The 14,743-nt window shown below is 32.5% G+C and overlaps 1 protein-coding gene across 1 annotated transcript in view; it reads left to right on the top strand.

The window, feature by feature from the left end:
* The window catches only part of Epc2 (enhancer of polycomb homolog 2), a 136,666-nt gene that overhangs the window by 44,991 nt on the left and 76,932 nt on the right, over nucleotides 1-14,743 (top strand). The window contains exon 2 of the mRNA XM_027937980.2: nucleotides 3,963-4,122. Within this exon, the coding sequence (XP_027793781.1) occupies nucleotides 3,963-4,122 (160 nt within the window). The remainder of the gene's footprint in view (nucleotides 1-3,962; nucleotides 4,123-14,743) is intronic.

Genomic DNA, 14,743 nt, shown 5'->3' with positions numbered 1-14,743 from the left:
GTACATAGTGTTATCATATAACAATGCTTTTGTTGTTTAAAGAGGAAACTCAGTTGCTGAAAGTTAAATTATTCATATGCCTTAGATTATGGTGCATCATCATTAGTCTTTAGGGCCTCTCTCTTCCTCTCCTTCTCTTTTCTTACTCTGTATTTTAATTTTTAAAAATATTTTTTAGTTGTAAATGGACACAATACCTTTATTTATTTATCTTTATGTGCTGCTGAGGATTGAACCCAGGGCCTCACACATGCAAGGCGAGTGCTCTACCACTGAGCCACAACCCCAGCCCCTGTATTTTAATTTTTATTATGGAAATTGTCAAATAAATAAAAGCAGAAAAAAGAAAAGAAAAACAGTATAATGAATCCGCTAACACATGGCCAATCTGTTTTCCTCTTTGACACTAATCACACACAGCCTGAATTTTAAAGGAAATTGCAAGGCCCCTCTTTGATTTAACTTACTTATTCTGTTCTACCTCTCTTTCCCTTTTTCATTCTTTCCCCCCAACCCTCCTTCTAATGTTTAATGTGTGTCTTCTGGCAAATTTAATGTTATTTTATGTGCATTTATATAAACCACATTATAACTCGTTCTATTAAGAATTTTCACTCAACTTTTTAAAAGATCTACCATATTAAATGTACATATGCACTGTTGGTACCAACTGCTATATAGTATTCATAGTGAGCATTTCCCACATTTTATTTTTTTTGTTCTCATAGTCATAGATTCCCACATTGCCCCAAATTGCCTTCTACAATAGATACTGTTTTAGTGTATAGATCCATTTGTAAACCTGTGTGATATTTTCTTGGGGTTATATGTTCAAGACAGGAAGTGCACAGAGAAGGCAGATTTAATTTGACCATGTATTGCCATTACTTTCTAGAATGTTAGCAGATCTGCAGGAATTTGTGTTTTCACACACTTGCTAACACTTGGCATTATCGTAATTTTTGTCTTGCTAATAGTTTTACCTTATCTGTTTAATTTGCATTTCTCTGATTACAAATGAATTTGAGCATCTCTTTGATGCTTTGCTAGCCTTTGGGGTTTTCTTACATGTAAATTGCCCGTTTATATATTTTATCCATTTTTCTTTTGGGACTGTTGTCCTTTTCTTGTGGATTTTCAGGAGTTTCTTACACATTGTAGTTATTTATTTATTTTTAGTTGTAGATGGACATAGTATCTTTATTTATTTATTTTTGTGTTGTGCTGAGGATTGAACCCAATGCCTCCCACGTGCCAGGGAACACTGAGCTACAACCCCAGCCCCACAATCTAGTTATTAACTACTTACAGGTTTTAGACATTGAAAATAACTTCTGTCATTTTGTTAGAAGTTTATGAACTACATCCATTGTGTCCTTTGCTTAATAGAAATTTTAAATTTTGATGTAATACATTTCATGAGATTTGTTGCCCTATTGTTTTGCTTATGAAACTCAAAGAATTTCTTTTCTGCTCCTGTAGCAGTAACAAATTTTCCTTTTTTGTTAGGTTCATGATTTTACCTTACACACTTAGATACATAGTTTGTGTAGGTATTTCCTTTGGTATTTCTTTGTATCTTAAACAGTTTGGCTGTTGCCCTTTAGTTATGTGGTGTGGTTTTATCCCAACCTTCTCTTTATACATGAGTCTGATCTGTCTTGGAGCTTTCTTATTACATTGATTTATATGAGAGGCTGCATAATTAGTGGTTATTAAGAACATCAACTCTGACTTTGCTACTTATTAACCCAGTGATCTTGGGCAAGTCTCCTAACCACTCTGTTCCTCATTTCCTATTCTACATAATAGAAATAATGCTACCTATTCCCCAAAGTGGAATTAAGTAAAGATTTTTAAAGTGCCCATTAGATTGCAGTAATTGTTATGTAGTTAAATACGTCTATTAAACTTTTTGATGCATTTTATTGCTACATATATACATTGTATATATAAATGTAAGCTATTTATTCTTTTGGTATACTTTTTTTTATTACTATGCCTTTATGTATATTTTATAATTTATGAGAGGACAGTCTTCCAACTCTTGCACATTTTATGTTTCCCTTTAAAAGTTGACTTAGCTATTCCAGGACTTATGTTTTTCTGTTTAAATTTCACAATACTCTTCTTGAATGTGCATGTTTTTCTAGATTTAAATTAGTCTGACAAAATGCCAAAGAGATGTTGATTATAATATAGTATAGGTGATTATTTGGGGTAAGCCGATATGACTTGACCAGATCTGATGAAACTTAACTGCTTGTAAGAAACTTGGTAGCTGTCCTAGCTTACTGTTTACTTGTTTATACCATAATAAGTTTGTTTCCTCATTTACTCATTCCTGTTCTTTCTCTTTTGTTTTTGTATCCTTTGTTTCTTGCTCACTTTATTAATGACAAATGTCAGAAGATTATGAAATTAACATAATTTTTATGTCATTATTATTGATACCTATCTTTCTACCTTCATACCATCATCCTACCTTCCTTTTAATGTACTTCTTTTAATCTAATCTGTGTGAAGCTTTTTGCATATAACGGCCATTCTGTATAATTTTATTTATATCTTGCTACATGAAAACTTTTTGGATCATTGCACTGATGCTTTTTGAATAATAACTTTTTACATAGCCAAAAGTCTTGAATGAAGTTTTCTTAATTTCTTCAAAATTTTTATCAATACAATAGGATAGAATCAATAATTTTACTTTGCGTATGGATCACCTGGGTTTATATCAATGTTTTGTCACGTAGGGTTATGTTACCTTGAACAAGTTACTAAACATCTTTATTCCTTAGTTTATGTTTTAAAGTGCTTTGCGTAGACTGATACATAGTAGGAATCCAGTAAAGATTTCATTTTATTTATTTGTTCATTTAATATGTATTGAGCAGGTTTTATGTGTTGTAACTGTCATATGAAAGTAAACAAAATAAGCAAAAATCATGGACTTCTTGGAAATTACTTTATGTTTGGGAGGAGGGACTGGACAATAAATGAGATCTTGAGCATGTCAGATATAGCTAAATTGGCATGGAAAAAAATAAAGCAGGAAAGGAGTGCTGGATAAGGAAGTCCTGAAAGACATGACATCTCTGATAGATGAGACTTTAAGGAATTTCCAAAGTTGCCTATTTGGATATTTGCAAGGAGAAGCAGTATGACTAGATTAAAAGGATGGGAGAAGAGGGAGGAAATGCCAGATAGAGAGATTCTTATAGGTCATTGAGTAGCTTTTCACCTTTACACTGAATATGGTGGGGCTTCTTGGGGAGTGACATGACCTGATTTGATTTACCTTTTAAAAGGTAAAACTGCTTTATGGGGAATAAGCCATTGGGGCAAGGGAGGAAGTAGTGAAAGCATTTAGGAGACTACTGGAGTAAGTTGTGCAAGTGATGAAAAGCGATTAGAACCTACATGTATTTTATAGGAACTTTTAGTTAAAAAATATTTTCTGCTTTATGATGGCAATACTATTTATTGAACATGCAAAACTTTATCTTTCTTTGAATTATTACAAATTTTGTGCTACTACAGTAGTAGTAGTGTAGAAGATACTTAGAATCTGTAATAGAATCATTTAGTGTGACTCACATATTTTTCCTTATTCTGTCAGTAGTGACATGCACCTTAATTAATTTAGCAAACAAGTATCTATCTTCTGATAACTGAAAATTTAAACTCCCATTTGTAAGTATGCATGTATTTAATTTTAGAAAAATTCTTTTTAAAATGGTAATAGTCTAAGGTTTATGGTACCAGTATAAGCCACAGGTATTAAGGGGAAGTGATGGCAGTGTTTTCTATAGGTCTGCAGTAAAGAAACTATTTATAATTGAATGAAAGAAATATTTATAATTGATGCTTGCAATTATTAAACAACTTTTAAATAGAAGTTTTGAAATTTGAATTAATATTATCAAAGCAACTTACATTGCCTACTTTACATTTTCCAGGAACATCATTTACAGCGAGCTATTTCAGCACAGCAAGTGTTTAGAGAAAAAAAAGAGAGCATGGTCATTCCCGTTCCTGAGGCAGAAAGCAACGTCAACTATTACAATCGCTTGTACAAAGGAGAGTTTAAACAGCCCAAACAGTTCATTCATATTCAGCGTAAGTTTGTTAATTTATTGTTTTTTATTTGTAATTTAAATTTAACAATTAGTTAAAGTCTTTTGCCCAGAGATTTTAATTTTTCCGGTTATAAACACTTATTCATAGAAATGTTAAGCATTAGACATTAAAGTCCTTCTACTTACATTTGAACTTGGAGATCATTGTGAGTTTTAGTAGCATTTGGAACATTTGATGTTTATGCAATATAGGGTTCTATATTGAACTTACACTTACAGTTAAAAGGTGGTGGGTTACCATACCCAAATGAGATTTATTTTTAAAGTCCCCTTGGCCATAATTCACAAGGGTTAGAGCTGAATTTTCTGAAAATTTTCAGTATTACATTCTATATGTACCTTCATCTAGTTTTTATAAAATTCTATCTAATTCTGCCTACTTAATATTCCATTTTCCTAAAATGATCACTATCTCTAGCTTTAAAGCCATTTCACCAACCTCCTAACTATAAGATTTGCTATTCTTTTTCTCCCTTCTTTATTCTCTTCACAAAGTCTGCCTATGCCAGGGTGGTCTTCCTAAATTGTCAGTCTGAGCAAATTATGCTCTTGATTAAAATCCTACTGTTCTTCATTGTCAGTAGTAGGAGTGTTCAGCTGATTGTGCATACAGATGCTGGTGTCTTGGTATCTTGTCAGATTTTTTTTTTTTTTTTTTTAATTATTGAGTAGCCAGTTAAAATAGAGATTCTAGGGTTCTACTTGCCTACCTAAAGTACTTAGCTCTTTGAAAATCCCTGGTTATGCAGACTGGTGATATGTATTTTTAAGTTTCCAGGTAATTCTGAAATACTACCAGATTTAAGACTGATTTTTAAGATTAACTGTTTTCCATTATTTCTAAGATGCATGTTTTTTATTTTTTAAAGATGAAAAATGGGATTGCATCTTGAATAACTGTTGTCCAGGATTGGTCTTATTCTTCAAAAGAGAACTTGCATTGTTTCTGCTTGGAATTTAGGGACATTACCAACCTGAGACCACTTGAAAGTCTTTGTTTCATTCATTTATTTATTTTTGGACTATAATGTTGACTTTAATTCAGTCAACAGACCTGCTTGAAGTTCATTTCTCAGGGCAAGATTTTATTTCTCTCTCCTTCCACCTAAGGACAAGTTGGGAAATAAAAAGTTCTTCACTGTCCCATTTTGTATGGCTGGTTTATTACTTATCTTACAAAGAGGGCATAGTTTTATGCAATAATATTCCATTCTATTAAGCTTCTTAATATTAAGATTCAAGCATAAAGCCCCCCCGCCCTTATGGTACATACAGTAATGATACATTCTTGTAATTGATGGCAGTTTAGATTAATAGAATCCATTAGTAGTCAGATTCTTTAGTATGAATATGAGGTCCTTTTTGATTTGTTTCCCTCCTTCTTTATCTCTGGTTACTTTTCTCTTCCCTCTGTGCTATAGGGAGTTACTGAAAATTACTCCCATTTGCCTTATTTCACATTTCATACTTTCTTGCATGTGGTATTTAAGTCTTCCTTTCCTTCATATAACTTATTTAAGATTCAACTATCTTATGAAGCTTTTTTTTTTTTTAATTCTACCGGTCATTGCTTATTACTGTATCTTATACATACCACTGTTACAGAATTCATCACACAAATTATTTGTAACCATTCTTTCTTTCCTTTAGATTGTAAGAGAGCAGGGATTATTATATACTATTTTCTCTTTAGAGTAAAGTGCTTGGCTTATAGATGTAGTATGTTTGTTGACTGACTGATTTATTTTTAAAAAAAAGCCTTTTGGTTGTAGAAAGATTTTTCAGAGACTTTTCTTCTACGGATTCAAGAAAAACACAAATGCAAAACTTATAATTATGTGATTTGTTTCTTATGTATTCTTTGACTTGTGTTCCTTTGTCTTAGTGAATTGCCTTTACCTTTGACTCAGTTAAGAAGGAGACAGCTGTTCATAATGGGAATTTTAAGAAATTATCTTAAGCCAAAGTATTAGTTCTTTTGTATTTTACTAGTAATAAAGCTAGATAGCAGGACCATTTATAAAAATCCATTCTAGGAAATCAAGAGTCAAAAATCAGGTGTATCTCATCTGGTTCGGGCCCGTTGGATACAATAAGCAGTAATCTTGTGTTGGTTTTTTCATTTCATTTTATTCTATTATTGTAAAAAAATGGAATAAAAATAATAGAAAATTATCTTATTTTTAAAAGTTTGTTATCATGTACTAAGCATTGTATACACAATATACTGTATATATGGTTTTTAAATTCTGCCTTTTCAATTTTGTATTTCAAGTTTCTCAGGTTTTTATATGTGTTTTTACGTGTGTGTATATGCTTCCATCAAATCCACAGTTTGCTTCTCATATGCCTATTATTAGACTTAAGGTTATGTGTACTAAATTTTAAGCTCACATTTTTATTGAGGTTTTTAAATGAAAGTTTAAATTTTTTTTAACCTAAATTATCGCCAATTCCTTAAATATAAGGAATTTTAGAAAATAGCACCTTGGATTTTTTTTTTTTTTTCCCCTTTAATGAAAGATTTGAAAGAATCCCCATTTGTCTAGCTAGGAAAAAAAAATTTTAAAAATTGTCACAGTAGAGTGGCCTTGTTTATGTTTTTCACATTGCTTGCCTGGGCTTTAGCAGAAATCTCCTTATTTAGTTTTGATATCTTTAGTTCATCATTTATGCTGCCACTGTTGTGACTACCCATTTCACAATTTTTCAACAACTCTCGTTTGCCTAGGATAGATTTTACCACCTTTGTGTGACGTATAAAATCTTTGTGTCTTTCCAATTATGTTTCCCTTTGTGTTCTTCCTTTAAGGTACTAACCATTTTGAAATGAATAGTTTCAGGGTTTTTTTTTTTTGTTTTTGTTTTCCCCCTTCTCTAGATTTTAAGCTCCTCAGGAGCAGGAGCTCTTATTTAGTTTATTATTTTTATTACTCAATACTGTCTCACACTGTTCTCAGTACACTCCCCCCCCCCCCAATTTATCTATCCCTTCCTGCTTTAAGCTACAACAATGATGAGCTTTTTGCAGCTCTTCAACTTACACTTAGTTTTTCATTTCTTCACAAGCCCTTTACTTACTTTTGCACAGGTTAAATGGAACCTGCTTCCAGAATAATCTTTAGAAACCTTGTTTTGACTCCTTTAAGCAGAATTCTTAGCACTGTTTGCCTCAAGGCCTTCTGTGTCATTTACACTTGTCATTATGGCACTGACTATTTTCAGTTGTGATAGCCTTCTGTTGCATTATAAAGCTCTAGTAGAACTCACCAAGAGCTAGGACCTTTTTAGGGAAAAAAAAAAAAATCTTTTCATTTCACTGCCTAGTATAGTACATGTGGTTATATATGCAATTAACTATTTACTGGATAAATAAAATGAATTAATGAATTGATTAAAGGTAAAACCATACACATCATAGTATTTTTTTAGATATAAATCTTGTAGCACTTAAAATTATATTGTCAAAAATAAGGTTAAAATTATTAGTGCATGCAGTAAAATTGAAGGACCTAATGTGTTGCATCCAAGTTAGGAGAGGTGAATTCTCTTATTCATTACTCATTTTAGAGCAAATAGTTGGGAGCAAAATGATTTCAGTCTGGTATGGTTATGAGATAAATATTTTTGTTTTTTCATCTCCTTTTCAGTACCAGTTTCTCATAATCTCTATACTGGTATTTTGGGGGAATTTATTTAATCACAGAACACTGGATTATTCTTATCAGGTTGGAAGCATCTTGAAGGCTTATAGTCTCTGATATCCCAAAATACTCATATTCTTCCAGACTTAGGCTGATTCTATATGCTCATCAGTTGTGCACCACGTGTTTTATATATCATTGAACACATCTACTCTGGTACCTCAACCTAAATGTTACAATTCTTTCATTTCTTTTGGAGTTTAGTAACTACTTTAAATTCAGTATCCAACCTTTTCTCCTTGAGGAAAATGACTTACTTTCAGTAAACTATTTAACCTCCTGTTAACCCCCTTTAAAAATGTTACAGTATCTTAAAGTTGGCATTAAGTATTAGAATTTTAGAACATGAAGGAACTTGAGATATTGGTTTACAAAATTTTTTCCAACTTTGGAAATAATTAAATGGTTCTTGGTAGTAGTGTTCTTGTTTCTTTTTTTAAAGTTAAGGTTTATTTCCTCTTCTAATTGCATCCCACCTACAAATACAAATGAGTATATTGCCTCACCTGCTGGACTAAAAGAAAGTAAAATTCAGGAGAAGGAGTGGGTTGGGTAGTTCCTTGTTATCCATCAGGAAGGAAAGGAACATTACTTTACACCTAGTATACTTCAGGTTGGCTCCTTTTCAATCAGATAAAGCTGATCATTATCAAGTCTACAATGGAAAAAGAGGAAAATTGCACTTATTCAATGTAGTGAATCTGTATATTCAACTATTTTCAGCAAGAGTGCAATACATGTCAGCTTCACAGATGACTTTCATGTCACTATCCTTGGAATTTCCTTTTATATCCCCCCTATCATAGATCCTTTGCCCAGGGGCGGGCAAATATGGTTTGATTAGAAAGAATGGGGAATGATCCAAATATTTGGTTAAAAAGAGATCAAAAGACAAAATATGAGTATTGTTTTGTTTATACAGTAAAACTTATTGGTGAAAAGAATGTATTCTGGGAACATCATTCTCTTTTAAAAATATCACTGAATGTATAGTAAGAAATCATTTTGGGCACAAATCTCATGAAATTATTTTAGACATTCAGTACTAGAAAAAATGATGCTATGAATACAGAATAAGATTGTTATCAATTTGTGGAAAACACATTCCAGGTGAAGCTGGATTGCAGGTTGAGGTTCGAGGGCTGACTAGTAGTACAGTGAACAAGGCCAGACAGTGAGGGCAATCCACTTGCAGATCATCTGGCCCTAAGGATCTTCCTCACTTCTGGGGTTAAAACTGTTACCACTTACTATCTTTAGACAAAGCTCAGTATGGTGCTAAGACTGAAGTAGTAAAGCAGGATCTGGGTGGCTGATAATTTAGGAAGAAGAAGGGGCCTGCAGCCCCAAGAGATATTACATAATAAAATGATGCCCAGCACTTGGGGGGAAAGTAAAATAATCATTTAGTAGCCTGACTGAGATGGGGGGAAAAAAAAATCTGAGTTCAAGCAGAGTTCTCCTTCAACCTGTGTGCAGTTTTGTGTGTCTAAAGTTAAAAAACGGTATCTGTAGTGACTTTGAGTAAAATGCAGCATAATAGATTAAAGACCATGGTCAAAGAAATCTGGCAGAAAATAAACAGGTAAATTTGCTGCATAGTGGCTGTATATTTTAAAGATGGTACAATTAATAGACAAAGCATGAAAGTAGGATCGGTCATAAGGTGCCTGTTTCTTGATATGGAAGGAAGCACTTAGAACCTTCCTCTGGGGACTTCCAAAGAAAATACTGTGATATAACTCAGCACATCTGGCTGTACTAGTAAAAGTTCCTAGAAATGGGGCTTTGGCATATTCACCTAGCAACTAGCATCTCCATGGAAGATTCTCCAATGACACCACACTGGCCTGAGAATTAACACCTTTAAACATCTTGTCTGTCTCCCATAAAAAACTAAAGGATATTTGTCTTCCCATCTTACCTGGTAATATAATTCTGTGGGTTGTCTACCTTATAAAAATGTTCTCTCATATGCTTACTTCCTGAAAATGTTAATAGTTAAGACCATTTTTTTTTTTTTTTTTTTTGCCATAGCTGTGAGTAAAACATAGTGAAACTGGTATATACTTGACTTCCATGTCCAGTTCCTGTCAGTGTTTTATATAAATTTTGTATGTACTGGAGAGATAGTCCTCAAAGGAATGTTATGAGGCAACTAATATTTTAATCCCCATTTTGAACTTAAAAATTACATAGAGTCAGGTTTAACCTGTCTTTGAAGATAATCTCACAACCCTAATGAAGGAGACTGAAATTGGGAAAGGACTGTGTGACAATTGATGATTTCTAAATCTCCAGTTAAGCTGTATGCTTGGCAAAAAAGATAAGGTTTACTTTGAATTAAATGAATTGGACTGCATAGGACCTTGTTTGGGTGGCTTTAATTTTTATCCATCTCTTTAAGAAAAAAAAATGCTGTTTTCTATACCTCTCATGGTTTCAGACTAATATGGATACCAGAAGTGAGTCATGTAAAGGATGGGAGATTAAAAAGGAACTTTCCATAATGTTGCTTTTTAAACTCAAGGCAATATTTCTGTGATTAAAATAACTTTTCTCACTGACATTCTTCTTGTCAGTAAGCAAAGTTATAAAGTTATACAGTCCCCTTTCCATGGAGTTGAAAAACCTTAAGAAAGGGGATCTCGCCCCCAAATAGTTTTGGGCTTTTGTGTTTTGTTTTTGTGGGGCAGGGGATGGTTATTGGGGATTGAATCAAGAGCCTTGCACCTGCTAATAAGCAAGTACTCCATGACTGAGCTACATTCTCCCAGGCCTAAAAGAGTTGATTTTTATTACTGACTTAAGAGTCTTCTTTGTTTCTCTCATAGAAGCCTAAGTATGTTTATTTGTATTTTGAGAAAGTGATTTTATATTGATTATAAGGAAAAATGAATTATTAATTACAGAAAAAAACCCTAATAATCCCATCTCCCAAAGATGCCCAACACAGATAAAAGTTGTGTTTTCCCCCTTCTTTACAAATATATATTACATTGTGTGTGTGTGTGTGTGTGTGTGTGTGTGTGTGTTTAAGAGTGTATATGTGTGCTTGTGACTTTTTTGATAGTAAAAAAAAGTAAGCATTTTTTTCTAGGTAATTAAATAATTTTCAAAGATATAAAATATTGCAAGAAATTAGTTTCATGTTCTTTATTTGGCATGAATCTATAAAAAGGCCAGTACTGAAGGTTTATTTATTTATTTTTTTTAAAACTCATCTGCATTTATTACTGTTTAAAGCAAAATGTTGACTTGGGCACTACATATTTCCATTCACAAGCCTTATTGAATTACTTTTTGAACAGCTTTGTAACACACCTAAGGGAGGAGGTTTAAGCTTTATTTTTTACAATAATTTTAGATTTACAAAGAAAAAAGGCAGTGTAGTTTCCATATGCTATCCACTACACATATACACACACTTTTCCCTACTATTAATTAATGTCTTGCATTTAGTTGATACATTTGTAATAGTTAATGATATTGATACCTTATTATTAACTGAAGTCCATAGTTTATAGTGTGCTTTTGGTTATGCAGTTTTATGGATTTTGAAAAGCTCATAACATCATGGACCAGTCACTATTACAGTATCTTACATAATAGTTTTTACTATCATGAAAACTTTTATCTTGCATTTCACCAATTTATCCTTTTTGAATCCTTCACAACCACTAATATTTTTGCTCTCCTTAATTTTTCCTTTTCCAGAATGTTATATAGTTGGAATAGTATAAAGCATATCCTTTTCAATTGGCTTTTTATCAATGTGCATCTGAGGTGGTTCTGTATTTTTTTTATTGTTTAATAGCTCGTTTGTTTTTATCATTGAATAATGTTCCATTGTATGGATGTGCTACAACTTGTTTATCCCTTCATTTATTGAATGATATCTTGGTTCTGTTCTAAACATTTATGTATGGTTTTATATGATGAATTTTCAACTCATTTAGGTATATACCTAGGACAACTGTGTTCCAAAGCGACTGTACTATTTTGTATTCCCACTGACCAAAGAAGTGCTTTTGGCTGGCATCCTTACCCCAGGACTTGGCATCTCAATTTTTTTGGTTTTGGCTGTTCTAGTACATATGAAGTGTTATCTCATTACTTTAATTTGCCATTCCCTAATGACTTAGGATGTTGAGCACTTTTTCATATGATCAACTTTTATCTTCTTTAGTGAAGTGTCAATTTAACTCTTTTGTCCATTTCTTATTGAGTTGTATTTTTTTCTGTTTTAGATATAAGTTTTTTATAGATCTATGTTTTTTATGTTTTCTGCCTCTTCAAGGGTTGTCTTTTCAGTTCCTGTCTTACACAGAGTAGTTTTTAATTTTAATGTAGTTTGCCAATATTTTAAAATAAATTATGCTTTTGTTATTGTTTTTAAAAGCTCATCACAGACCCAAGATTACTGAGATTTTCTTGTGTGTTCTAAGTTTTATAAATTGCATTTTACTTTTATGTCTACAATCCATTTTAAGTCAAATTCTGTAGACGGTAAAAGATCCGGTCTATAGATTTCATTTTTTTTTCATATAGATGAATGTCCAAGTATTGTAGAATCCATTATTGCAGATTTTTTTTTTTCATTGGATTCCCTTTGTTCTTTTGTAAAAGTTCAGTTGATAGACTAGGGATCTAGCTCAGTGGTCAAGCACTTGCCTAGTATGCATGAGGCCCTGAGTTTAATCCTCAATACCGCCCCCCACCCCGCAAAAAAATCAGTTAACTATATTTATTTGGATCTCTTTCTGGGCTCTCTATTCTGTCCCATTCATCTTCTGTCTCTTTCATCAATATCAATCATGCTGTCTTGATTACTGTAGATTCACAGTAAATCTTGAAGTCAAATAATATATCTTTTGCCTTTGTTCCTCTTCACTTGTGTTGTCTTTTCTGGGTCTCTTTCCATAGAAAATTTAGAATCAATTCATTTATATCTACAAAATAAACTTGCTGGAATTTTTTTATTGGTATTTTGTTGTATCTATAGATCACTTTGGAAAGAATTGACATTTTAATGGTATTAAGTCTTCTATCCATGAGAGTAAAATATCTCTGTATTTAGTCTTTTTTTAAAATCAATTTTAACCTTTTTCTTATATAGCTCTTATGCATATTTTATTGGATTTATTATGAAGTTTCTTTTTTTGGTTCTAATGTAAATGGTATTATGTTTTTAATTTCAAATTTCGAATGTTCATTGTTTGTCTGATTATACTCAACTAATTCCAGAATTTTTTTGTCAATTCTTTGGGATTTTTTTATATTGTTCTGTAATCTGTGAACAAAGTAGTTTCATTTCTTTTTTTACCAAGCCGTATATTTTTTCTTTTTCTTGTCTTATTGCATTAGTAGCTAGGACTTACAGGATAGGATTCAGTAGAACTTAATGAGAGGGAGCTTTGCCTTGTTCCCAATCTTAGTGGGGAAACATCTAGTTTTTTAAAATTACAACCTTAGCTATAGGATTGATATGATCATGTGATTTTTCTCATTGAGCCTCAGCAATGGATTACATTGATTTTCAAATGTTAAACACACCTTGCATCCTTGGAATAAATATCATTTGGGCTTAGTTACACAATTTAGTTGCTACTAATTTATTGAGAATTTTTGCATCTATATTCACAAGAGGTATTATTCTGTGGTTTTCCTTTATTGTAGAGTCTTGCTGTAGCTTTGGTATTAGGGTAATGCTGTTCACATGGAATGAGTGAGGAACTGTTCTCTTTGCTTCTACTTTCTGGGAGCAGTTAGAGACATTCTTAAAACTTCTTCCTTAAACTCCCTCTCTTCTTTACCAGATATTGAACTCAGGGGCACTTAACCACCGAGCCACATCTCCCATCCTATATTATGTTTTATTAGAGACAGGGTCTTGCTGAGTTGCTTAAGGCTTTGCTAAGTTGCTGAGGCTGACTTTGAACTCACTATGCTACTGCTTCAGCCTCCCGAGTCACTGGGATTAAATCTTTTAATCTCTTTATTTGTTATTAATTTATAAAGGTTTTCTATTTCTTCTTCAATCAGTTTTGGTAGTTTGTGTTTTGTTCGTTTCATGTAAATTATTAATTTGTGGACATAGAATTATTATCATAATACTTTTATCATTTTAATGTTCAGAGAACCAAAAGTGATGACTCTTTCACTTTTGAAGTAGTAATATGTCTTTTCTTGGTTAGCTGGGTTAGAGCTTTATCAGTAATATTGATCTTTTCAAGAGCTAGATGGCTGGTTTTTGTTAACTGTTGTCTTTAGAGGTAAAGAAAGTGGAAGGATTTATGTTCGAGTAATGAGAATGAACATGTTCAGCACATTTCAAAGATTGCTTCACTTTTGTAGTGTTAAAATTTTTTTAATATTAACTAGTTTAGCTTTTATCATTCTAACAACAAAGTAGAAATTTAAAAGTTCAGAATTTTGTGTTATTAAATTTATCTAATGTTAAAAATGGCTTTTGTTTGGGATTAGAAGATGAAAATTTGCCTTTCTTTTCCTGTTTCCTTTTCCCTCACAGATACTGATAGACTAAGGGAATTTCAAAGCTGATAGAAACCTTATAAATTGTTTAGCCGTTAGAATGAATTCCACACCCAGAGTTAAGGGACCTACGGGACCTCCTCAACTCCATCTGAGGGCTAATATGTGAGTCTCTAGAACTGGGACCTAGGAATCTGAATTTTTAACAGGTTCTTTAGGTGATTTTAAAATAAGCTAGTCTCTGCAGTGGAACCCTATATAGAAGGCTCAATATGTTGATTTTACCAATCAGTAACAAAAGCTAGGAAAATTAAATGACTTGTATAGGGAACCACATCTGTTGGGTGAAAGTGGTAAGTCCTTTAAGTCTACCCACTATCCCACACTTTCTGTGACTTTAAA

The sequence above is a fragment of the Marmota flaviventris genome, chromosome 11 (genome assembly GCF_047511675.1).
Source record: "Marmota flaviventris isolate mMarFla1 chromosome 11, mMarFla1.hap1, whole genome shotgun sequence".
Lineage (NCBI taxonomy): Eukaryota > Metazoa > Chordata > Mammalia > Rodentia > Sciuridae > Marmota > Marmota flaviventris.
Note: the sequence above shows the minus strand (reverse complement) of the source record. Positions and strands in the feature narration are given on the sequence as shown.